The sequence below is a fragment of the Symsagittifera roscoffensis genome, chromosome 3 (genome assembly GCF_963678635.1).
Source record: "Symsagittifera roscoffensis chromosome 3, txSymRosc1.1, whole genome shotgun sequence".
Lineage (NCBI taxonomy): Eukaryota > Metazoa > Xenacoelomorpha > Acoela > Convolutidae > Symsagittifera > Symsagittifera roscoffensis.
The window spans coordinates 62,871,443-62,894,631 of record NC_087064.1 but is presented as its reverse complement, the minus strand read 5'-3'; the positions used below and the strand labels follow the sequence as shown (position 1 = coordinate 62,894,631).

Below are 23,189 nucleotides of genomic sequence, written 5' to 3'. Positions count from 1 at the left end.
TGTTTATTTTAAAAAGTTTTTCGCACAAATATTTTCATAGTGGGTGAGTAGGTGCACGAACCTAAGTTTTCTAGCTACTTAAAGCTCCATTGGTCTAGCTATTTTTAAATCGAGTGTCTTGTGAAAGATGCAATTGTCAAAAAATTATATAAACTTTTACTTAATTAGCAGGAGGTAGTTTCGATCTACCGACCTCTGGGTTATAGGCCGAGCAGGCTTCCGCTGCGCCATCCTGCTGTTGTTAATTTTTTGCGATTGCGATTTTGGTTTTTTTGATCCGAAATTAAAGTTGTTTCCATAAGGGTGGATTACCACAATCCAAGTATTAGAAAATGCTCTGGAAACAGCGTTTAGCCGTTTTCTGTAATTATTTTTTTTAAAAATTTTTAGCACAACATTTTTCAATGTGGGTGAGTTGGCGCACGAATCTAAGTTTTCTAGCTACTTAAAGCTCTATTGGTCTAGCTGTTTTTCAATCGAGTGTCTTGCGAAAGCTGCATTTGTCAATAGGATAGATGTTACTTCAGTAAATTAGCAGGAGATGGTTTCGATCTACGGCTTCTGAGTGAGGGGGGTTTGGGTCGCATCACGCTCCCGCTGCGCCACGCTGCTCTGGCTAACTTTGTGCTTTTGCAAAGGTTGTTGCTCATCATAATTTAAAATGTTAACGTATAGGTTGAAGAAACACGATACGAATTAAAAGAAAGTGCTCTGGAAACAGCGTTTTGTCGTTTTCTGTATTTGTCACTTTGAATTTTTTTGCAGAAAAGCTGCAACGTGTTTGAGTAGGTGCACTAATACAATTTTTATAACTACTTAAAGCTCCATTGGTCTAGCTATTTTTAAGTCGAGTGTCTTGTGAAAGATGCGATTGTCAAAAAATTATATAATCTTTTACTTACTTAGCAGGAGGTAGTTTCGATCTACCGACCTCTGGGTTATGGGCCCAGCGCGCTTCCGCTGCGCCACCCTGTTGTTGTGAATGTTTGCCATTGCAATTTTGGTTTTGCCGATTCAAAATTTAAGATGTTTCCATAAGGGTGGATTACCACTTTCCAAGTATTAGAAAATGCTCTGGAAACAGCGTTTAGCCGTTTTCTGTAATTGTTTAATTTAAAAATTTTTTCGCACAAAATTTTTCATAGTGGGTGAGTAGGTGCACGAACCTAAGTTTTCTAGCTTCTTAAAGCTCCATTGGTCTAGCTATTTTTAAATCGAGTGTCTTGTGAAAGATGCAATTGTCAAAAAATTATATAAACTTTTACTTAATTAGCAGGAGGTAGTTTCGATCTACCGACCTCTGGGTTATGGGCCCAGCAGGCTTCCGCTGCGCCATCCTGCTGTTGTTAATATTTTGCTATTGCGATTTTGGTTTTGTTGATCCAAAATTAAAGATGTTTCCATAAGGGTGGATTACCACAATCCAAGTATTAGAAAATGCTCTGGAAACAGCGTTTAGCCGTTTTCTGTAATTATTTTTTTAAAAAATTTTTAGCACAAAATTTTTCATTGTGGGTGAGTTGGCGCACGAATCTAAGTTTTCTAGCTACTTAAAGCTCTATTGGTCTAGCTGTTTTTCAATCGAGTGTCTTCCGAAAGCTGCATTTGTCAATAGGATAGATGTTACTTCAGTAAATTAGCAGGAGATGGTTTCGATCTACGGCTTCTGAGTGAGGGGGGTTTGGGTCGCATCACGCTACCGCTGCGCCACGCTGCTCTGGCTAACTTTGTGCTATTGCAAAGGTTGTTGCTCATCGTAATTTAAAATGTTAACGTATAGGTTGAAGAAACACGATACGAATTAAAAGAAAGTGCTCTGGAAACAGCGTTTTGTCGTTTTCTGTATTTGTCACTTTGAATTTTTTTTGCAGAAAAGCTGCAACGTGTTTGAGTAGGTGCACTAATACAATTTTTATAACTATTTAAAGCTCCATTGGTCTAGCTATTTTTAATTCGAGTGTCTTGTGAAAGATGCGATTGTCAAAACATTATATAATCTTTTACTTAACTAGCAGGAGGTAGTTTCGATCTACCGACCTCTGGGTTATGGGCCCAGCACGCTTCCGCTGCGCCACCCTGTTGTTGTGAATGTTTGCCATTGCAATTTTGGTTTTGCCTATTCAAAATTTAAGATGTTTCCATAAGGGTGGATTACCACATTCCAAGTATTAGAAAATGCTCTGGAAACAGCGTTTAGAAGTTTTCTGTAATTGTTTATCTTAAAAAGTTTTTCGCACAAAATCTTTCAATGTGGGTGAGTAGGTGCACGAATCTAAGTTTTGTAGCTTCTTAACGCTCCATTGGTCTAGCTATTTTTCAATCGAGTGTCTTGCGAAAGCTGCATTTGTCAATTGGATAGATGTCATTAGGATAGATCCTTCAGTAAATTAGCAGGAGATGGTTTTGATCTACGGCTTCTGAAGGAGGGGGTCGCATCACGCTCCCGCTGCGCCACGCTGCTCTGGCTAACTTTGTGCTATTGCAAAGTTTGTTGCTCATCATAATTTAAAGTGTTAACGTATTGGTTGAAGAAACACGATACGGATTAAAACAAAGTGCTCTGGAAACAGCGTTTTGCCGTTTTCTGTATTTGTCATTTTGTATTTTTTTTGCAGAAAATCTGCAACGTGTTTGAGTAGGTGTACGAACACAACTTTATTAGCTACTTAAATCTCCATTGGTCTAGCTATTTTTCGAGTGTCTTGTGAAAGCTGCAATTGTCCTTTACTTAACTAGCAGGAGGTAGTTTCGATCTACCGACCTCTTGGTTATGGGCCCAGCACGCTTCCGCTGCGCCATCCTGCTGTAATGAATAATTTGCCATTGCGATTTTGGTTTTGCTGATCCAAAATTTAAGGTGTTTCCATAAGGGTGGATTATCACAATCCAAGTATTAGAAAATGCTCTGGAAACAGCGATTAGCCGTTTTCTGTAATTGTTTATTTTAAAAAGTTTTTCGCACAAATATTTTCATAGTGGGTGAGTAGGTGCACGAACCTAAGTTTTCTAGCTACTTAATGCTCCATTGGTCTATCTATTTTTAAATCGATTGTCTTGTGAAAGATGCAATTGTCAAAAATTTATATAAACTTTTACTTACCTAGCAGGAGGTAGTTTCGATCTACCGACCTCTGCATTATGGGCCCAGCAAGCTTCCGGTGCGCCATCCTGCTGTTGTTAATATTTTGCGATTGCGATTTTGGTTTTGTTGATCTAAAATTAAAGATGTTTCCATAAGGGTGGATTACCACAATCCAAGTATTAGAAAATGCTCTGGAAACAGCGTTTAGCCGTTTTCTGTAATTATTTTTTTTAAAATTTTTAGCACAAAATTTTTCAATGTGGGTGAGTTGGCGCACGAATCTAAGTTTTCTAGCTACTTAAAGCTCTATTGGTCTAGCTGTTTTTCAATCGAGTGTCTTGCGAAAGCTGCATTTGTCAATAGGATAGATGTTACTTCAGTAAATTAGCAGGAGATGGTTTCGATCTACGGCTTCTGAGTGAGGGGGTTTTGGGTCGCATCACGCTCCCGCTGCGCCACGCTGCTCTGGCTAACTTTGTGCTATTGCAAAGGTTGTTGCTCATCATAATTTGAAATGTTAACGTATAGGTTGAAGAAACACGATACGAATTAAAAGAAAGTGCTCTGGAAACAGCGTTTTGTCGTTTTCTGTATTTGTCACTTTGAATTTTTTTTGCAGAAAAGCTGCAACGTGTTTGAGTAGGTGCACTAATACAATTTTTATAACTACTTAAAGCTCCATTGGTCTAGCTATTTTTAAGTCGAGTGTCTTGTGAAAGATGCGATTGTCAAAAAATTATATAATCTTTTACTTAACTAGCAGGAGGTAGTTTCGATCTACCGATCTCTTGGTTATGGGCCCAGCACGCTTCCGCTGCGCCATCCTGCTGTAATGAATAATTTGCCATTGCGATTTTGGTTTTGCTGATCCAAAATTTAAGGTGTTTCCATAAGGGTGGATTATCACAATCCAAGTATTAGAAAAGGCTCTGGAAAAAGCCGTTTTTTGTAATTGTTTATTTTAAAAAGTTTTTCGCACAAATATTTTCATAGTGGGTGAGTAGGTGCACGAACCTAAGTTTTCTAGCTACTTGAAGCTCCATTGGTCTAGCTATTTTTAAATTGAGTGTCTTGTAAAAGATGCAATTGTCAAAAAGTTATATTATCTTTTACTAAAGTAGCAGGAGGTAGTTTCGATCTACCGACCTCTGGGTTATGGGCCCAGCACGCTTCCGCTGCGCCATCCTGCTGTTATTAATAATTTGCCATTGCGAGTTTGGTTTTGCTGATCCAAAATTTAAGATGTTTCCATAAAGGTGGATTATCACAACCCAAGTATTAGAAAATGCTCTGGAAACAGCGATTAGCCGTTTTCTGTAATTCTTTATTTTAAAAAGTTTTTCGCACAAATATTTTCATAGTGGGTGAGTAGGTGCACGAACCTAAGTTTTCTAGCTACTTAATGCTCCATTGGTCTATCTATTTTTAAATCGATCGTCTTGTGAAAGATGCAATTGTCAAAAATTTATATAAACTTTTACTTAACTAGCAGGAGGTAGTTTCGATCTACCGATCTCTGGGTTATGGGCCCAGCGCCACCTTCCGCTGCGCCACCTTGCTGTTGTGATTGTTTGCCATTGCAATTTTGGTTTTGCTGATCCAAAATTTAAGATGTTTCCATAAGGGTGGATTATCACAATCCAAGTATTAGAAAACGCTCTGGAAACAGCGTTTAGCCGTTTTCTGTAATTGTTTTTCTTAAAAAGTTTTTCGCACAAAATTTTTCAATGTGGGTGAGTAGTTGCACGAATCTAAGTTTTCTAGCTACTTAACGCGCCATTGGTCTAGCTATTTTTCAATCGAGTGTCTTGCGAAAGCTGCGTTCGTCAAAAGGATAGATGTTACTTCAGAAAGTTAACAGGAGATGGTTTTGATCTACGGCTTCTGAGTGAGGGGGCTCGCATCACGCTCCCGCTGCGCCACGCTGCTGTTGCTAATAATGTGCTATTGCAAAGATTGTTGCTGATTGTAAAAACGTACAGATTGTAAAAACGTACAGGTTGAAGAAACACGATCCGAATTAAAAGAAAGTGCTCTGGAAACAGCGTTTTCTCGTTTTCTGTATTTGTCGTTTGGAATAATTTTTGCAGAAAAATCTGCAAAGGAGGTAGTTTCGATTGCAATTTTGATTTTGCTGATCTATAATTTATGATGTTTCCATAATGGTTGAGTACCACAATCCCAAGAAAATGGTCTGGAAAATGCAATCAGTCGTTTTCTGTATTTGTTAATTTTGAAAAAATTTTCGCACAAAATTTTTCAATGTGGCTGAGTAGGTGCACGAATATAGTTTTATAGCTACTGAAAGCTCCATTGGTCTAGCTATTTTTCAATCGAGTGTCTTAGATGTTATCAAGTAAACTAGCAGGAGGTATTTTCGATCTACGGCTTCTAGGTCAGGGGGTCGCATCACGCTTCCGCTGCGCCACGCTTCTCTGGCTATTTTTGTGCTATTGCTAAGATTGCTGCTGATCATAATTTAAAGTGTTAATGTATAGGTTGAAGAAACACGATCTGAAGTAAAAGAAAGTGCTCTGCAAACAGCGTTTTTCGTATTTGTCGGTATTGACGTTTTTGTTTGCAGAAACGTCTGCAACGTGGTTGAGTAGGTGCACGAATATGATTTTAAAGCTATTTAAGGCTCCGGTGATATAGCTTTATTATCGAGTGCTCTGCGAAAGCTGCAACTGTCAACACTCTATGTTACTTTACTAAACTAGCAGGGAGTAGTTTCGATCTACCGCCCTCTGGGTTATGGTCCCATCACGCTTCCGCTGCGCCGCTTTGCTGTTGCCAATGTATTGCCATTGCGACTTTGGTTTTGCTGATCCATAATTTAGGATGCTTTCCTTTTCATAAAGGTGGAGTACCACAATCTCAAGTACTAGAAAATGCTCTGGAAACAGCGTTTCGTCCTTTTCTGTATTTGTTAATTTTGGAAAGTTTTTCGCACAAAGTTTTTCAGTGTGGGTGAGTTGGTGCACGAATATAATTTTTATGGCTATGTAAAGCTCCATTGGTCTAGCTATTTGTAATCGAGTTTCTTGCGAAAGCTGCATTTGTCAATAGGTTAGATGATACTTCAATAAACTAGCAGGATGTAGTTTCGATCTAGGGCTCTGGTGATGGTCGTATCACGCTTCCCATGTGCCAACCTGCCCTTGCTACAATGCTGCTGTTGCATATATTGTTGTGCTGGTCCGTAGTGTAAAACGTATAGGTTGAAGAACCACGATCCCAAGAAAAAGAAAGTGCTCTGGAAACAACGTTTTGTCGTTTTCTGCATTTGTCAATTTTAAAATTTTTTTGTGGAAAAATCTTCAACGCTGTTGAGTTGGTGCTCGAACATAATTTTATAGCTAATTAAAGCTTCGCTGATATAGGGTTTTTTGCCAAGTGTCCTGCGAAAGCTGCAACTGTCAAAAATATATATGTTACCCTACTAATTTAGCAGGAGGTAGTTTTGATCTACCGCCCTCTGGGTTTTCGACCCAGCACGCTTCCGCTGCGTCACTCTGCTGTTGCCAGTATATTACCATTGCGATTTTGGATTTTGCTGATCCATAACTTAAGATGTTTTCCTTTTCGTAAAGGTGGAGTACCACAATCCCAAGTATTAGAAAATGCTCTGGAAACAGCTTTTCGTCTTTTTCTGTATTTGTTTATTATTTATTATTTTTCATGTGGGTGAGTTGGTGCACGATTATAATTATTATAGCTATATACAACTCCATTGTACTAGCTGTTTTGTAATCGAGTGTCTTGCGAAAGCTGCATTTGTCAATAGAAAATGCTCTGGAAACAGTGTTTCGGCGTTCTCTGTTTTTGTCAGTTTTAAAAAAAATTTAGCACAAAAATCAGCATTGTGGTTGAGTAGGTGCAATATTAAAGTTTATATAGCCACTTAAAGTTCCGCTGATAGAGCTATCTCTATCGATATTCTTGCGAAAGCTACAATTGTCAAAATTTATTATGTTACTTCACCAAACTAGAAGGAGGCAGTTTCGATCTACCGACCTCTTGGGTATGGGCTCAGCACTTTTCCACTGTGCCACCCTACTCTGGCTATTTTGCTGTTATTGCAAAGATGTTTGTGCCGATCCATAATTCAAGTTATTGTCGTATAGGTTGAAGAATCACGATCGCACGAAAAACAAATTGCTCTGGAAACAGCGTTGTGTCGTTTTCTGTACTTGTCATTTTTAAAATCTTTTTTTTTTGCAGAACGTTATTGAGTAGGTGCACGAATATAACTTTAATAGCTATGTAAAGCTCCGGTGATAGAGCTATTTGTATCGAGTGTCCTGAGAAAGCTGCAATTGTCAGAAAGCTGCAATTTCGCTAATCTAGCAGGAGGTTGTTACGATCTGACGACCTCTGATTTATGGGCCCAGCACGCTTCCGCTGCTCCACCTTGCTACTGATAATAAAATGCCGTTGTGAATTTAGTTTTGCTGATCCATAGTTTAATATGTTGTCGCAAAGGTGGAGAACCACAAAGCCAAGTAATATATATTGTTCGGGAACTAGCGTTTCGCCAATTTCTTTGTTTGTTAATTTTAAAAACTTTTCGAACAAAAATTTGCAAATGGGTTAGTAGGTGGACGAATATAACTTTTATACCTATTGGAAGCTCCATTGTTGTAGCTAATTTTTTTATCAAGTGTCTTGCGAAAGCTGCATATGTCAAAAGGTTAGATGTTACTTCACTAAACTAGCAGCAGGTAGTTTCGATCTACCTGCCTCTGGTTGATAAAATAAAATGGGCCCTTCCGTCATGCGACGGTACATGCACAGGTTGGATAGGGCCGTGCCAACGCTATATAAATACATCGGCGAAATTTTATGAATAAATCAAGTCAGTTTTAATGCATCAAGAGAGTTGTCAATTAAAATCTACCCTCCTCGATTGTAGCACAGATAGAATTGTCTATGTTGGATGTATTTTTGATTTTTGCACCCCCTGCAAAAATCAGAAGAAGTGCAAAACTTATTTTTGTTCTTATAAAGTTTATTGTGTCAGAGTATGATTCGTTCCGTTTTTCGCTTAGTTTTGCCTCTGGTTGATGGGCGTATCAGGCTTCCGCTGTTCCACCATGCTCTGGCTAAAATGCTGCTTTGACAAAGATTGTTGTGCTGATCCATAATTTTAAGTGTTGTCGTATATGTTGAAGAAGCACGATCCCAAGAAAAAGAAAGTGCTCTGGAAACAGCGTTGTGTCGTTTTCTGTATTTGTCATTTTTCATTTATTTTTTTGCAGAAAAATCTGCAATGTGGTTGAGTAGGTGCACAAATATACTTGTTCTTCCCGAAGCTTTCTTTTCTTTTATTATCTGATACAGATTCTTTTGTAAAATACATTGCTTTTTCTTTGATTGTGCAGGCGATATTCAAATTAGCTTCTGTGTTGATGCTCGTAACGGTAGTTTTAATCATAAATTAATTTGTGGCAAAGTGAAGTCCATTATGATATTTATTTCGATGAATCTTTTTAGTTTGGGAGAGATAGAAGGTAGCTGGGAAACAGAGGTGAATAAGCACTCGCAAGACCAGATCCTCACCAACTCAGTTTTGGTAGCAGCATTTCTCACCTACTGCGGACCCCTCAATCTCGATCACAGGAACATGGTGTGTCGCAGATTGGCGGAGATAGCTGAACAGAACCAGATGCCAGAACCGAGCAATAAGTTGTTCGCCAGTTTGATCCGACAGCACAACTTGCGTAACTCTGTTGCTGCTGTTTCGCCTGGAGGTTAATAACTATTGATTACTAGTTACTCACAAAACCTGAAGATTTAAATAAAACATTTTTTCTCAAAAAGCGCTGTATGTTTTTTAACATACAACACTGTTGTGCAAAAATATAATTATGGGAGCTATTAATAATTAAAGAGTTCAGAAAGTTTTTTTTTGGTTTTTATATCGCAAATAATATTGCTCCGAGCCTATTTTGAATTTAATCGACTGAAGTTTTCGTTCGATTCGGTGGAATCATGAGTCCAGCTCCTCAGCCCGGACAACATGACCGAAATGTTTTTCATACAATTAATTGGGCTTTCGGTTTTATTATTCTCTTCAACAAAGTATTAAGCATTAATATGCTGTAATTTGAACACGAAGATAATAGAACCTGAATCAACTATATTTTCTTTTCAGGAGGCAAAAAGCGCGTGAGTCGTCAATCATCCGCCGGTTCCAATATAGGAGCGCCACCTGACATAACACTGGCCTCTCCTCAATCTCCAGGATTCAAATCAGGAGTAGGAAGAGCTGCGGGCGACGCCACGAAAGACGATAGCCGAACCGCTTCAAAACCACCGTCATTGTCGGCCAGTCACGCCAATCTGGATTTGTTACATAATCAGTCGACGCTGACGATTGGTGCCGCTTTGAACCAGAACGAACAATTGACGCAGAGCAAGTCTAGACAGGAATCCAGGGCAGCCAGCTCCGTGTTCAGTCTGGACGAAAATGACATGGAGATGACCCCGCTATCGTTTCTGTTAGATGAGGTCAGTAGGAAGTTAAAAATTTTCCCATTTCTTAAAATTTAGCAAATAATTTTTAAAAAAACACGACCGGCTGCTTTCTTTGCTCGCGAGTTTATGCAATGCAGGTATTAGCACGCAAAAGATAAAAACTTAACAAAAATTTTAAAAAAAAGGTGGAAAATAAAAGAAGTACGAAAAACTTATAAAATATTTAAGACTTCTCTGCATTTAAAAAAAATTGTTAACTTTTATAATCGAAAAATGATTCCAGCTATTTGAAGCTTCTTTTCTACGGTTAGAATATTTTTTATTTAAATACGTAGCATTAGTTCTGAACATTCAATTTAGTGTTTTTGTAATTGATTCAATCTCTCAAAGACAATTTTTGAAATTTTTTTTTGAATTTCTTTTATTTGCACAAGTTGAACTTATTTGCACACGTTTAATTTTACAAAGAAAAAAGTTTTTTTTTAGCCTAAATTGCAATTAAAAGTACCCATTTGGTAGCTTTTTGGAATATTTCCAACCATAGGCAACTTAAAAGCATCTGTTGCTGCTTTATTGGTGGCTAGTGTAGGCTTACTTCCAAGCGTTCGTGTCGCAGATGCGAGGACGGGAGACTCTAATCTACAGGTCGGAGATTCAAATCCGGAACATAAAAATAGTTTTAATTTTTATTTGGTGGACTTTTTGCTGCTTGGCATTTGCAATCCAATAGCAAGTGTAGTTGATTAATTGCTAGCTAGTGTCAGGTTGTTTTCATGGGAGCAGATGCGAGCACATGAGACTCCTAATCTCTAGTTCGAAGGTCTTATTACGGAACAAAGCAAAAGTTTGATTTTTCAAGGCTGATTTTTATCTTATCGTTTTTCCTCATTCCATTTTGTTTTTGCCTTTTTAGAGCTACTTTTTATTGCCCGTGTTTGTGAAGTTCACCTTCGCTTCTGTATAAATAAGTGTGGTCGGAACGTTCTGATGTGCTACGTGCACAGCAGCAGGCTATCACTGTTATCATGAGTGTTCTGTTTTCCAGAATGGACTGCAAAGAGAAGAGAACAAAGGAGTTTTGTTGACCAGAAGCACTGCCGACAATCTAGCCGTTGCTCTGCAGAAAGAACCCTCCAATGAAAGATGGCTGCTCCTCTCAGATCCAACAGGATATGCAGTCCAGTGGATCCAGACAGTGATCAACGACCCAGACAACGTAGTAGTCGTGTCTCATGATGTAAGATTTAGTTACATACTATTTTATAGTTATTGACTAAAACTGGTTATTAACCATTTTTGAGACACCTGAAACCAGACTAGATTATACCCTAATGGCCCTCAGAGATTTTTATGCGGAAAAAAACTATAGATGTTTAAATTAGTCAACATTATAATATCCCTGGAAAAACATTATGATTATATGGTAATAGTTGAGGGTCGAATCTTTTTCAAATCCGTCACCAACGAACGCATGGCTATTCGGTAAAAGAGCACCGATTATCAAGATATTTTATAGTTTCAATTTGCTATGATGAGGTGTTTGGAAATGAATTCACTTTTGAATAAGCTACGAATTGCTGCCTTATCTATTTTTTTATTTGTATAAAACCGCTTTTCATCCTTTCGTTTGTCGAAACCAGAACTCACATTGTGACTATGACGTCATCTATCTTTTGTGTTTGTATCATTTATAGGAGATGAAGATGGAGTTGTTCCATGCCCTGATGAATGGGTCCACTCTGCTGGTCACTGATGTCAACCCGGACGCCCTCTTGGCAGATGAGAGCTTCCGAGTGGTCATGCAGAAGAGAATGTTCTTCCTCACTTCAGACGAAAGTGTCAAAATGAAGGTGGGTATGAACAGTCGATTGCACTTGCAATCACGCAACATTCTTGTAAAAATGCTCATTGAAGCAGAAATTGAACCACAAATGAGCCTCAAATTTCCAATAGTAAATCCATTTTTGTTCCGATTGTTTCACAAATTGATGGGATGGAACTATGGCGGGGAGTCTTCACGCAATTTCTTATATGTCTGAAAAACCTCGGAGGGGTCATAGTTGGTGTGGTATTAAAGCTCTTTCAGTCGTGACTCCCGCCTTTTGAAACAGATTCTTCTAAACAAAGTTTTCCCAATGTATGTTTTCCCAATATATTTGGTATTAAGAACTGTTCAGATCTCAGATTAGTGTGGTCGCTCTGCAATTATATCAGTAATTTTTTCAAACTTAAGTTAACCTGCTATTAACTAGCTCCTTGAATTTTTTATGATAAATGTGGTAGAAGTAGGAATATTCTGGTGTTACATGCACAGCAAGCGTCTATCCATTTTTTTAAATCTTTTTTTTCCTTTTTTGACAATATTTTCAAATCATATCAGAAATTTAAAAAACGTTCAAATTTATTGCGGTGCTAAGTTTTTGTTTATTAGGCTTCAGTTTGTCTAGCCAGAATCATTAAGATAATTTTTAAGGTTGATTCTCTGGTGTGACTACTTTTGCAGGTTGCAAATGAGGAAGTGGAGATAGACCCTGGATTCCGACTGTACCTGCACACGTCCCTGGAACCTCAGTACATCCGGGCAGAACTGGCAGCCATCACTACTGTGTTGAGACTGGACCAAAGCAGGGATGACTTAATGGAGCAGATGCTGGATAGATTCCTGGCACTGGAGAAGCCACGTATACAGAACGAGAGAATATCACTACAGAAGGTACCATTTGAAATTCTATATAGTTGGCTAAATACTTCACAAACGAATAGCCTGGTCCTTCTAGGAACCTTTTGATGCTCTTCGAACAATTTTTATCTATTTATGCTAGGGTTTAATGATTAAAACTCAATGAGACAAAAATTCCGGCTTGAGACATTGCGAACTGAGCATTCTGTGCATTGTAAACGGATTCCACAACAGGCCAAAATCACAGGTTTGTCGCGGAATCCGCAACATTGCTACTTTTCTTTGATCTTCTTTGCTGTTTTGGATTCTACGTATTTGCGGAATCCAGAACAGTGTGTGTAATCCCCAAACAAATATTAAGACATGTGCATAGTTAAATTGAGCTGTTGTGGATTCCGCAATTGTAAGCGGAATCCTCAAACTGTAACTGGAATCCGCAACATTGCTACTTTTCTTTGATCTGTTTTGTTGTTTTGGATTCTTGCCGCACCGAGCGCACATAGATTTTAATCAATTATAATGGATTCCCGAGATAAAAACAATCCATTATAATTTATTACAGATGTAAAATTCAGACCACGAAATTGATTATGTTGCCATTATAATCGATGTTTTTTGAAAAAGAAATAATCCATTATAATCCATTTTTTTGGCACTGAATCGATTATTTTTGCCAAGTTACAATCGATTATTTTTGAAATGAAAATCCATTATAACCTATTATAATCGATTATAATCCATTTTGTTTTTAGAAATAAATTCGATTAGTTTTGCAGAAACTTTGCAAATTTTGCAGGAAATTTGCAAAAAATATGCTATGCCTTTTTCTAAACGCCATGTCTCAACGAAACCCCCTCAGTTTTTTACCTCCCCCAACTTGGGGTGTCTATCATTAACCCCTTCCCAAAATCAACCCATAAATAACAACCGCCCCCACGTGCCCCCCACCACCACCCCAGGTTTAACTATATGGGGGAGTGAATGGCAGTTGTGGTATACTGGCAGGGGGAGTAAAATAAACTGGGGGAAAGTAAACTGGGGGAGGGGGGGTAAAGGGAGGTAAAAAGTAAACTGGGGGAAGGGGGTGGTAAAGTAGTAAACTGCTAGCAGCTTGGGGGAGGGGGGTAAAGTAAAGAAAACGGAGGTGGGTTTGTTAAGTAAACTGGGCGGGGGGGGGGGGTTCAATCAGAATATATAAAACAAAACAAACCTATAAAATTTAATGTGATAAGTAAAATTTTTATGAAACGTACGTAGCAACTGCACTGAACAGGAAATGAGATAACTTTGAAGAAAGTTGTAAATTTCATGAATAACGTCTCGAAAAAATCCATTTTAGTCGATTATAATAGATTATTTTAGCATTGAAGCATTAAAAATAAAAAGATTATAATTCATTTTCAATGGATTATAATTGACTATAATGGATTATTTTGACACACAAAATGTTTTGATTATAATTCGATTTTTTGTAAATTTTTTAGATACTGACCATATTATGACAATATAATCGATTATGATCCATGGGCGCTCGGCGCGTGTGCAAACAAGTATCTAAAATGAGGGTTGAGAAATTAGACGATAAGCAAATTAGACGGAAGCACTTAAAAGCAAATTAGACGATTTTGTAAAACTGCAATTGTGAGAAAAGAGACGAAAGTGAGAGAGATTAAAATTGTTTGCAGACAAATTGGGTGAGAAAAATAATACTGTTTGCAGAAAACAGTTAAATTTCGGTAGCCAAAATTTCAATATTGTTCTATCGAAATATCGAGATGGACAAAATCGTATTACCGATGAAGGTTATAGATTTAAAAAAGGTAACAAAATCAAAATTGATTGTCATTATTGCTGTGATATCTCCAATTGCTTCGGAAGATTAATGACAAATTTAGAAATTACAAAAATTTATCGAAAATCAGGCAACAACAGTCACAAATCCGACCTTATGTACAACGACGAAGAAGTTTTTCGCCAAAAAATTCTGACCGAAATCCGAAATGATCCGACAAAACCGGTGAAAATGATTCACGACGAGCAAGTTAAATTGAATTCGGAAATCGCAAATTCACCGGAGTATCACAAAATTAGCAGCGAAATACTAAAAAAAAACGAAATCAATTTTCGCCAAAAATTTTGAGAATTTTACAGAATATGAAAATAGTATGTGGAGTAAAACGAGCGACAATCAAGATTTTGTGTGACGGAACTTTCAAGACTGCATCGAAACCGTTTCGTCAAATTTACATAATATTCAGTGGAATGCAAGATCGAAAATTTCCGTCACTTTGGGCTCTGATAACCAAAAAAAACTTAACAAAAGTTTACCAAAATTTGTTGCAAAAATTGACGAAAAGTGTCAAATCTTTTTGTCCGTTGTTTGGGCTCACAAATCGATCATTTGAGCTCTTAGTTTCATTATACTCAAGCAGTTTTCCGAAAAATTTAAATTTTTCGTCCTATTTTTGCCTACAGGAATAATCGTCCATTTCAGTTAATTTGTCGCAAAATTTTTAGGCTAGGATTGTTGCCAATTGACCACGTGATTACAAATTTTGACTATTCAAAACAATCTGCTTTATGCCACGAAACTTTTCTTCCCAAAAATTGAAGATTTTGTCGAAAAAACTTGGATCCAAAAAACTGGAGTTTTTATGTGGAAAGTTTATGATAGACCACAAAATCTTCAAATAACAAACGCCTGCGAGTCATGGCATGCTTTCTGAAACAGAAAAAATGGAAGAAACCACCCATCTATATGGGTAGTTGTGGAAGAGTTGAAAAACAGGAAAAAATCACAAAAAATGTATACTCCAAAATTTCGAAAGGTGAACTTCCACCTCCACAGAAAAAAAGTGGTATTTGCTGAATGCCAAAATCCAGCGGTTGAAAAACTGTTATGCGGAGAATATTATCAGTTTGGACATTTATTGGAACAATATAGGCGTTATTTGCCGAAATTTGTAAAAAAAAAAAACTAACGTAAATTTTACTTGTCAATTTTGCATAATTTACTCAATTCAAAACTCTCCTGTAATATTTGGATTTGACGTTTTATCTTCATTTAAAATAATTTTATTTGATAAGTCTTGTCATTTTGTGTTCTTTTTGTATTTGTCAAACTTGACTTTTGAGAAAAAATTTTGTTGGCCCTTTCGTTTTCATAGCAGCGACGTCTAAAATGCCAGATCTGTAAAAAAAAAATCATCTAGTTTCGTTTTTGTAGCATTCGTCTAGTTTGCTTATTGTCTTATTTCTTAGGCCTATCCAAAAAACTGTACCGCTCAAAATCGCTCCAAAAATATGCGGAATCGGCAACAGTATTTGCGGAATTCAGAACTGTTTGTGGAATCCTTGAACAAATAATAAGACATGTTAATACTTTAGTTTTAACAGTGTCACCTTTTCTTCACTTGTTAATAAGTTTACTTTGTCTTCTGCAGCTAATTTAGCTGTGTTTCATCTGAATTGTGTTTCAGGACAAGTTGGCATATGGCGAGAAACTGGAGAAGTTGGAGAGTAAGTTGCTGAAGAGTCTTAGCAAAGGGAGTAAGGCTTGTGGGGCGGCCAACAGGACCAAGGCCCTACAGCTGCTCAGAAAACAGTACAGTGAAACCAAAGACAAGTGAGCATCGAAGTCATTTGAAGTTTTTTGTCCCCGAGTTAAGTTGAATTCAATAAACGATAAAATAAAAGTACTGCGAAAAGTTTTAACAATTTGAAATAATTGCGAATTTTCGAGGAAACAAAAGTTTTTTATTTCAAAGTTTAACTTGTCGCAATCTAAATTTTATCTGCCCCAATAAATTAAACAAAATTAAATCGTACATACTGAACCATCAGCTGGTATGTTGGCTTTTCAATTCGTAAACTCAAGGCCGTTTTAATGTCTGTTCAGCATGCGTCGCTCGGTGAAGAAGCTGATAGACATCATCACCACCAGAGAGAGCTACAGGGAGGTGGCGGTGAGGGGGGCAGTGATGTTCGAGGGGAGCCATGCGATGGCCAGGATAGACAGCAGATACATGGTCTCCCACAAGTACCTCTTCTCCCTCTTCGAACACTGCATCAAACAGGCCGACAAGTGAGCACACAATCCACTTCTCATTTTAAGTTATCTCTCCCACCACCAAAATAAAATTCTAAAAGGAAATACATGATCTCAATTTGAGTCGATAAAAAGTATCAGATTTTTGGGCGGGAAAAATTGAAGTTTGCTTTCCTTTTTCTTCTGATGGCTTTTTCTTCTTCAAATGGTCTCCCCTTAGAAAGGCATAACGTTGTCCGAATGTAGCGAATGGCTAGCGAAGGTAGCACACCAAAAACACATCATTATGCTAAATTGTCATTCTGCTTCATAATAAAGAAATTGGATAAATTTTAGCGACTTGCAGCAACAATGTGCCACGGAAGCGTACGTTTTATGTCAATCTCCATCACTTAACCGTCATTTACTTGATATCAGGGGAGGATCTAAACTTTTCTGGTGAGAACAGGGCGGATTTTTAAATGTCTCGAGAGAATGTCGAAAATTTTGGTTGACCATTTTTATTTAAATGTCGATCAAATTGATCAAATAGGAATCTCTCTCCCTAAAAACTTAAGGGTTAGTCTACCAAAAATGGATGACATAAAATATACCTCTAGTTAACCAAGGGGTGGAATCCCTGAGAGTACGGCGTCGGGCCAGGTCCCATTAATTCACTGCTTCTGGGACCTGCTTAAATCCCTGTCCCACTAAATCCCTGTGTTTCTGTTTGAGGTATCCAAATATTACTCTATTGGTGATCATTTTGGTGTTATCATAATAAATTGACCTCATTTCATATCCTGCGTGCGACATTGTTAATATTTGAATGTTTTTGTTTCATTTAACCTCTAGTGATCGACAGGAACAGGGGTTAGCTGCACGTTATGTAGCTTTAAACTACAACTACTCACTGATTTATGTTTTACGCACCTGATTTGTTAATTAGATGACAAGTTAACAATCAATTAGTTCAAGTACGAGGCACCTATATTGAACCATTTTATTTCTTAGTTCCAAATCTTTGATTGTTTTGTACCAATGATATTTGAAAAATTATGAGACAATCTGAAAGATGCCCAAATTGTTTTAGTGGCTCTTTCTATCTGGAACCAACAAAATATAACCAGTTCTTGCTTTATATTTTGATTTTAACTGTTAGACTTAAATAAAACCGATATTTTCGATCTACTTAGAATCAACTCGTTCGAACTACAGAGCTTATTTAAAATAGTGCTTCAGATAGAAATTGATTGTGAGGTGTTTAATCTTTGATTTGCTGAATTGAGTGTTGATGTGTTGTTCAGGTCTTCCATTCGTATTGTGAATGAGAAGCTCACTGCTACCATCTACCAGTGCACCATCCGATCCCTCGAGGACAAGGACAGATTCCTTTACTCCCTCATACTCGCATTCCTCGTTAGTATGATACTTAAAATGACCAAAAAAAATCGAAATATTTGAATTGTTCGAACGTTACCTTTCAAATTTAATCCAAGCGAGACTGAAAAAGAAAATATTCTGTTTTGAATAGTAGTCAAATTGTTCAGATTTTAAGATTTTTTGGGGGCTTAAGATCATTCAGCTCTCTTAACGATACTGACTCATCATAGTTTCGGCCCTTTGTCATCAAACAAATGCTCGTTCTTGTAATGCTAATTTAGAACACCTTTTTTGGCTCAAACACCTTTATTTTTTTAATGACCTTTTGAGAACTCTTCTACAAATGTTGAATGTCTGCTTGATTTAAAGATAATCAATATCACGTTAATGTAGTCGTTCAATCAAAATCACTTATTGCATGGAATGTAGATTGAGGAGAGCTATGGGCGTGTCCATGTGGGAGACAGGGAGTACACCATCCACCCCTCCTTCGGCCAGGCCACCATGCAGGCACTCAGGGCCCAGTTCCCCACTGCAGACAACAAGCCAGCTGTGGTGAGTGGGAAGAAGCCATTCGACTGGATGAAGGACGAAACATGCAGCCACCTAGTGGTGAGTTTATTTTGACAATAAATTTTAAAAAAGTTTTCCACCCCTTTCCTAGTATTGACTTTAATATATATTTTTTGAAAGCTCAATGATTGTTCTTTTTCAATATTTTGTAAATAATAGTAAGACAAAATTGCGTAGTTTGATGACATGGTGCTTCTTGAAGTAATTTTACAGTGCTATATTGGGTTTTTTAAAGTGAGATTGACAAAAAGTTGTTAAACTTATGGGCAAACTTAAATTTTTAAATTTAATTTTCCATAACTAGGACACCTGCCAGTTTTTGACAAAACGATTGACAAAATTATCAAAAAAAGTAATTACGCATAAAGGTTCAAATTATTCGAAAATTTTAACATCTATATGGTTATGAAAAAAGTAATGATATTATTATATTCGGAAATATGAAGGAAATTAGTATCCTTGACAAAAATAGATTTCGAAAAAAAAGGATAGACAATATAATTGAAAAAAATAAATACGCTTTTATGTTCAAAATAATCAAAAGTCTGACTAGCAAAGGTCGTTTCAGATTCTGGCGACGCACTTCCCCTGGTTCACAGACGCTTACGAGCGGATGCCACGGGACGGGCGGGAGACACAGTGGCGCACACTGTGTGAGAACGAAGTGCCAGAGAAGGCTGCTCTGCCGGACAAGTTGGATGACTCATTCACCCCCGTGCAGAGATTCATGGTAGTTAGGGGAGTGAGGGGCGATAGGGTGCTGCAGGCGGCAGAACAGTTCACAAACCAGGTGTTGGGCAAAAAGTAAGCGACTTTTTTGAAATAAGTGGCTTGTAAAGAAGGATGTCGAGTTTAAACTTTCAATAGCAATGATGGGTATTTTTAAATTGCCCTAGTAGTACTTGAACGAAATGTTAAATCGCGCAACCAAGTTTAAAACTACAAACCAACTTATTGGGGGAGCACGCGCCGAAACAACGCAATTTTTTGGTAAACATTTTCCAGAAAGTGCCTAAAAAATGGCGTTTTTTCAAAATTTTGCTTGCGGCGCTGAAATTTTGCCCAAAACGGGGTCTTTTTAGTTTTTTGGGAGAACTTGGATAATCAATTTCGCCCTCTCCTCGAGAAAATTCTAGATGCGGGCCTGTTACTAAACGATACAACAAGTTGCACGAATTGCTGCTACATTAAAGTTCTGCAGGCAACATTATTACCAAGACTTGGAAAACTATGGAATGTTGTTCTCGCTATGGCGAATGTGTTGTTGCATAATGAATTTTAAATTGTTTGACTTTTATCTTGTTTTAATGAAATGCAGTAGCTTTTTTGAATCACTGACTTATTATGAAGTCTATTTTAGGATAACAGACATGTCTACGAGTGTGGACTACACCCAGATCCACAAACACACAGACAACAGGACCCCCATTGCCCTCTTCTACTCCAGGGAGCCAGAAGTGCCCCGGTTCTATGTCGAAGGTCAGTGTTGCAGAAAATCAAAAGGCGCTCTGGTCTCTTTCAATCTAAGAAAATTGATTCTTTGGAGCCAAGTTTTGACAATTAGTGAAAAGTCAAGTACAGCCAGTTTCATCCACTACGAACACAGTTAATAAAGAAAAGCACATAATTGCTTCTATTTATTCGCAGTTAAAGCTAATATAACTTAGAGAATGAAGAATTACCGATGATTTAGGTGTGCACGGAAAACTCATTTTTGTTAGTTTTCACCGCTGGACATGGAAAATTTTTCATGGATTTCGCTCGCTTGGGCATTATGCACGACCCCATTTTTTTAAATTGTAAAACTATTGACTAAATTAGCTTAGCTTTGGTTTGTGTTCAGACGCAGCTAAGAAGTTGGGCATCAAGGTCACCTCTATCTCGATGAATCTAAGCACTAAAGAGGAATCCGAGCGAGTCAAAGAGATTATCCAGCAGGCCACCATAGATGTGAGTCATCAACAGAATCCTAAAAAACCCTAAAAACAATTAGATTTCCCAATCTCCACAGTCAGTTGAAGCGAGAAACAGTGAAGTTGTATCAGACTTGTTTAGTTATTACACTTGCGAAGCGAGTGTATTGGAACGAAACTTCTTTTTTTTCCAACCTATGTCGCAAATATTGGTGCCACTTTTTGGGCAATTTTACAGCTTTTTCATAGCATGGGCTTAGACATTCAGATATTAATAAGTTAATCCAGTTGATGCATTTTTAATTCATCAATTGAACCAAAAAAAGTGATTTGTTTCAAACAACAACTAATTAAAACTCGGTTGCAAAAATTATCAAACTCAATATATCTCGCAATTTTTAAAATGCATAATTTATACATAATGTTGCTTTATGCTTTGCAATTTGTTACATTCAAAGTTAGCTTGGATGCCTTTAGTTTGTTATGACCCAAATTATTACTCGCAAAATTGAGTCTAGTTGTATTTGGTGCCACTTTTGCTGATTGGCATTGGCATTTTATAGGCATATGTAGCTGCTATATTCGTGACTAGTTTTTGTCGGTTGTTAAGCTTGCGTGGTAAGTGCATAGCGCGTGAGACTCAAAATCGCTTGATCGAAACCTAGACCTAACCGAGTTTTAGCTAATCCAAGCTTATTTCGGTTTTTCTTATTGCACTTTCTAGAGCTGCTTTTTGATCGTATTCTCGCAAGTTTTTGCGAAGTGCAGCTTCCCCTCTGTGTGAATCGGTACGCTGTGGTAGCAGTATAATATGATATAAGCTTTGACATTTGATTAGTAAAAATTTGACACAGCTGATGCATTTTTAATTCATCAAATGAACCTAAAAAATGTTATTTGTTTCAAACAGCAGTACAATGATAACAAGCTCGAGTTCGGGAATTTTGCAACTCAATGTATCTCGCAATTTTCTGAAATGCATAAATTATACGTGATTTGGCTTTATGCTTTCCAATTTATTACATGCAGAATTGTGTCTTCTTGTATTTGAAGCTACTTTTGCTGCATCGAATTGGCAATTTATTAGCACATGTAGCTGCGTTATTGGTGGCTAGTTTTTGGGAATTTTGAATATTCGTTGCTGAGTAGTTAGTGTATGGGACTCAAATTTACCGGGTTGCAGATGCGAATCCAAAACGTAGCCGAGTTTTTGCTAATTCGAGGCGTATTTCTTTCTTTTTCTTATTTCGCTTGCTTTTTGGTTGTGTTCTAGCAACTGTTTGCGAAGCGCAGCTTCGCCTCTGTGTAAAATTTTTTGACTATGAACGATTTCATATTATTGATGACCTGATACACGTCCATATAAACGATTAACGTAAATCTGTCCATATGTGAAGTTATTTTCCTATTATAGCGCCACCAGTCTAGCGAGGCTGATAAAACAAATTCCAACAAAAAAGTTTTTTCTATTGTTTGTTTTGGGAGTATAATCAGCGGTTGCTGGGACTATAGTGGGAAACATTCTTATTTACACTAGTGAGCAGCTAGTGTGTTAGTACGAACCTTTTTTTCTAACCTGCAAATAAAAGTGTTAATTAAAAGTGTTCTTTTTTATGGAAATTTCACTGTAGCACTGGAAATTGCATAGCATTTGTTCTCTGCTTTGTTTGTGGCTAGTGTTTGTCATTAATAAAGCGTCCCTGGCTGAGTTCTTAGTGCGTGAGGATCATAATTTCTAGGTTGCAGTAGGTCGTAGGTTCAAATCCGAGAAGTAACCGAATTTTTACTAATTCGAGGCTTTTTTCTACTTTTTATTATTGCTTTTTATAGAGCTTTTTTTTGTCGCGATCTCGCTAGTGTTTGCGAAGTGAAGCGTCGCCTCTATGATAAACTAAACGACAGACAGTGAAGTTGCCTTTGAGTAATTTAACTTTCTTTGCACTTTTAATTTTTATTTAGCATTGCTGTTTTTAATTACGAATAAAAGCGCGACTGAAAAGTTTGCTTCAATATTATAGAAGAAAATTAGTTTTTGTTCATTTTGTTCAGGGCGACTGGGTATTTGTGGGGACTGCCCAGATGAATCAGCACTTCTTGTTCACTGTAAACTCCCTGTTGGACTCAGTGGAGAGGGTGCAAAGTCAGTTCCAGCTGTGGCTCTCCCTCAACTGGACAGAGACGGAGAAGGTTCCCAGACTATTCAGACGCAATGCCATGAAGATATTCTGTGACCCACCTAAAGTAAACGCTTTCAAAACCCATTTATTACAGTTGACATTTTAAAAAATCTTGCAACTTCTTATATGAAAGTAAGTTCATGCATTTAAAGCAGTTGATTGTTCCAATTGATATATATTTACTTCAATTTGAGTTGTTTTGAGAGGCCAAAAGAACGAAAGCATTTGATTAAACCTTCAACATTTATTTCTGGACACTGGTTTCTGAAACTGTGAAAAAATGCTTATTCAAAAATTGCCCATAAACAAATTACTTACGTTTATTTTTGTCACCGTCCTTTTCCGTCCCTGTTTCAGACCCTTCGTGAACACATGATGTCGCTGCCGATGTACCTGACAAATGACATCCTGAAGGTGGGAGGCAGAAGTGACTACCCTGCCGTGCTGCACAACATAGCACTCATCCACGGACTCATCAACCTCAGGGCTCAGTACGGTGTGTCAGGATGGGCACAACACGAACTCATGAGGTGATTCTTAAGTCTATTTTTTTAAATCTCGAAGCTCAATTTAAGAAACAGGTTTAACTTGGAACCTGATGGTCATGCAATAAGCAATGAAAGTTTTAATGAATAAAAATATTAAATTTGTTTCCAAGAAGGGAACAATTTGTTGATTATGATTATTTAGAAAATTTGTTCGAAAAAATCCCATGGAATAACTAATAACATCAAAGTTGAACGATAAAGAAATAGCTCGACTTTACGAGCCGATACAATTTCATCTACTTTTCTAAACACCCTCTCGATATTTATACTCAAGTCAAAATGTAATTTTTTATCAATCTCAAAACTAACTCCACGATCAAATTAAA

General features: G+C 37.4%; 1 protein-coding gene and 1 non-coding gene across 11 annotated transcripts in view; one reads left to right on the top strand and one right to left on the bottom strand.

Annotated features, from left to right (window-relative positions):
- Positions 1–23,189, top strand: part of LOC134841932 (dynein axonemal heavy chain 8-like) — a 196,505-nt gene that overhangs the window by 161,788 nt on the left and 11,528 nt on the right. For 7 of the 10 annotated variants that reach the window (XM_063858024.1, XM_063858021.1, XM_063858020.1 and 4 more), the window contains 16 exons: positions 8,579–8,835; positions 9,240–9,595; positions 10,608–10,799; positions 11,257–11,412; positions 12,066–12,275; positions 15,722–15,867; positions 16,141–16,326; positions 16,627–16,656; positions 17,125–17,142; positions 17,577–17,688; positions 18,082–18,264; positions 18,794–19,029; positions 19,586–19,704; positions 20,069–20,175; positions 22,188–22,379; positions 22,673–22,845. In XM_063858024.1, the coding sequence (XP_063714094.1) occupies positions 8,579–8,835; positions 9,240–9,595; positions 10,608–10,799; positions 11,257–11,412; positions 12,066–12,275; positions 15,722–15,867; positions 16,141–16,326; positions 16,627–16,656; positions 17,125–17,142; positions 17,577–17,688; positions 18,082–18,264; positions 18,794–19,029; positions 19,586–19,704; positions 20,069–20,175; positions 22,188–22,379; positions 22,673–22,845 (2,673 nt within the window). The remainder of the gene's footprint in view (positions 1–8,578; positions 8,836–9,239; positions 9,596–10,607; positions 10,800–11,256; positions 11,413–12,065; positions 12,276–15,721; positions 15,868–16,140; positions 16,327–16,626; positions 16,657–17,124; positions 17,143–17,576; positions 17,689–18,081; positions 18,265–18,793; positions 19,030–19,585; positions 19,705–20,068; positions 20,176–22,187; positions 22,380–22,672; positions 22,846–23,189) is intronic. The other 3 variants (XM_063858022.1, XM_063858018.1, XM_063858023.1) reach the window with 3 other exon arrangements.
- Positions 4,201–4,272, bottom strand: Trnam-cau (transfer RNA methionine (anticodon CAU)). Its single transcript has one exon. It is a non-coding gene; the product is annotated as a tRNA-Met (tRNA).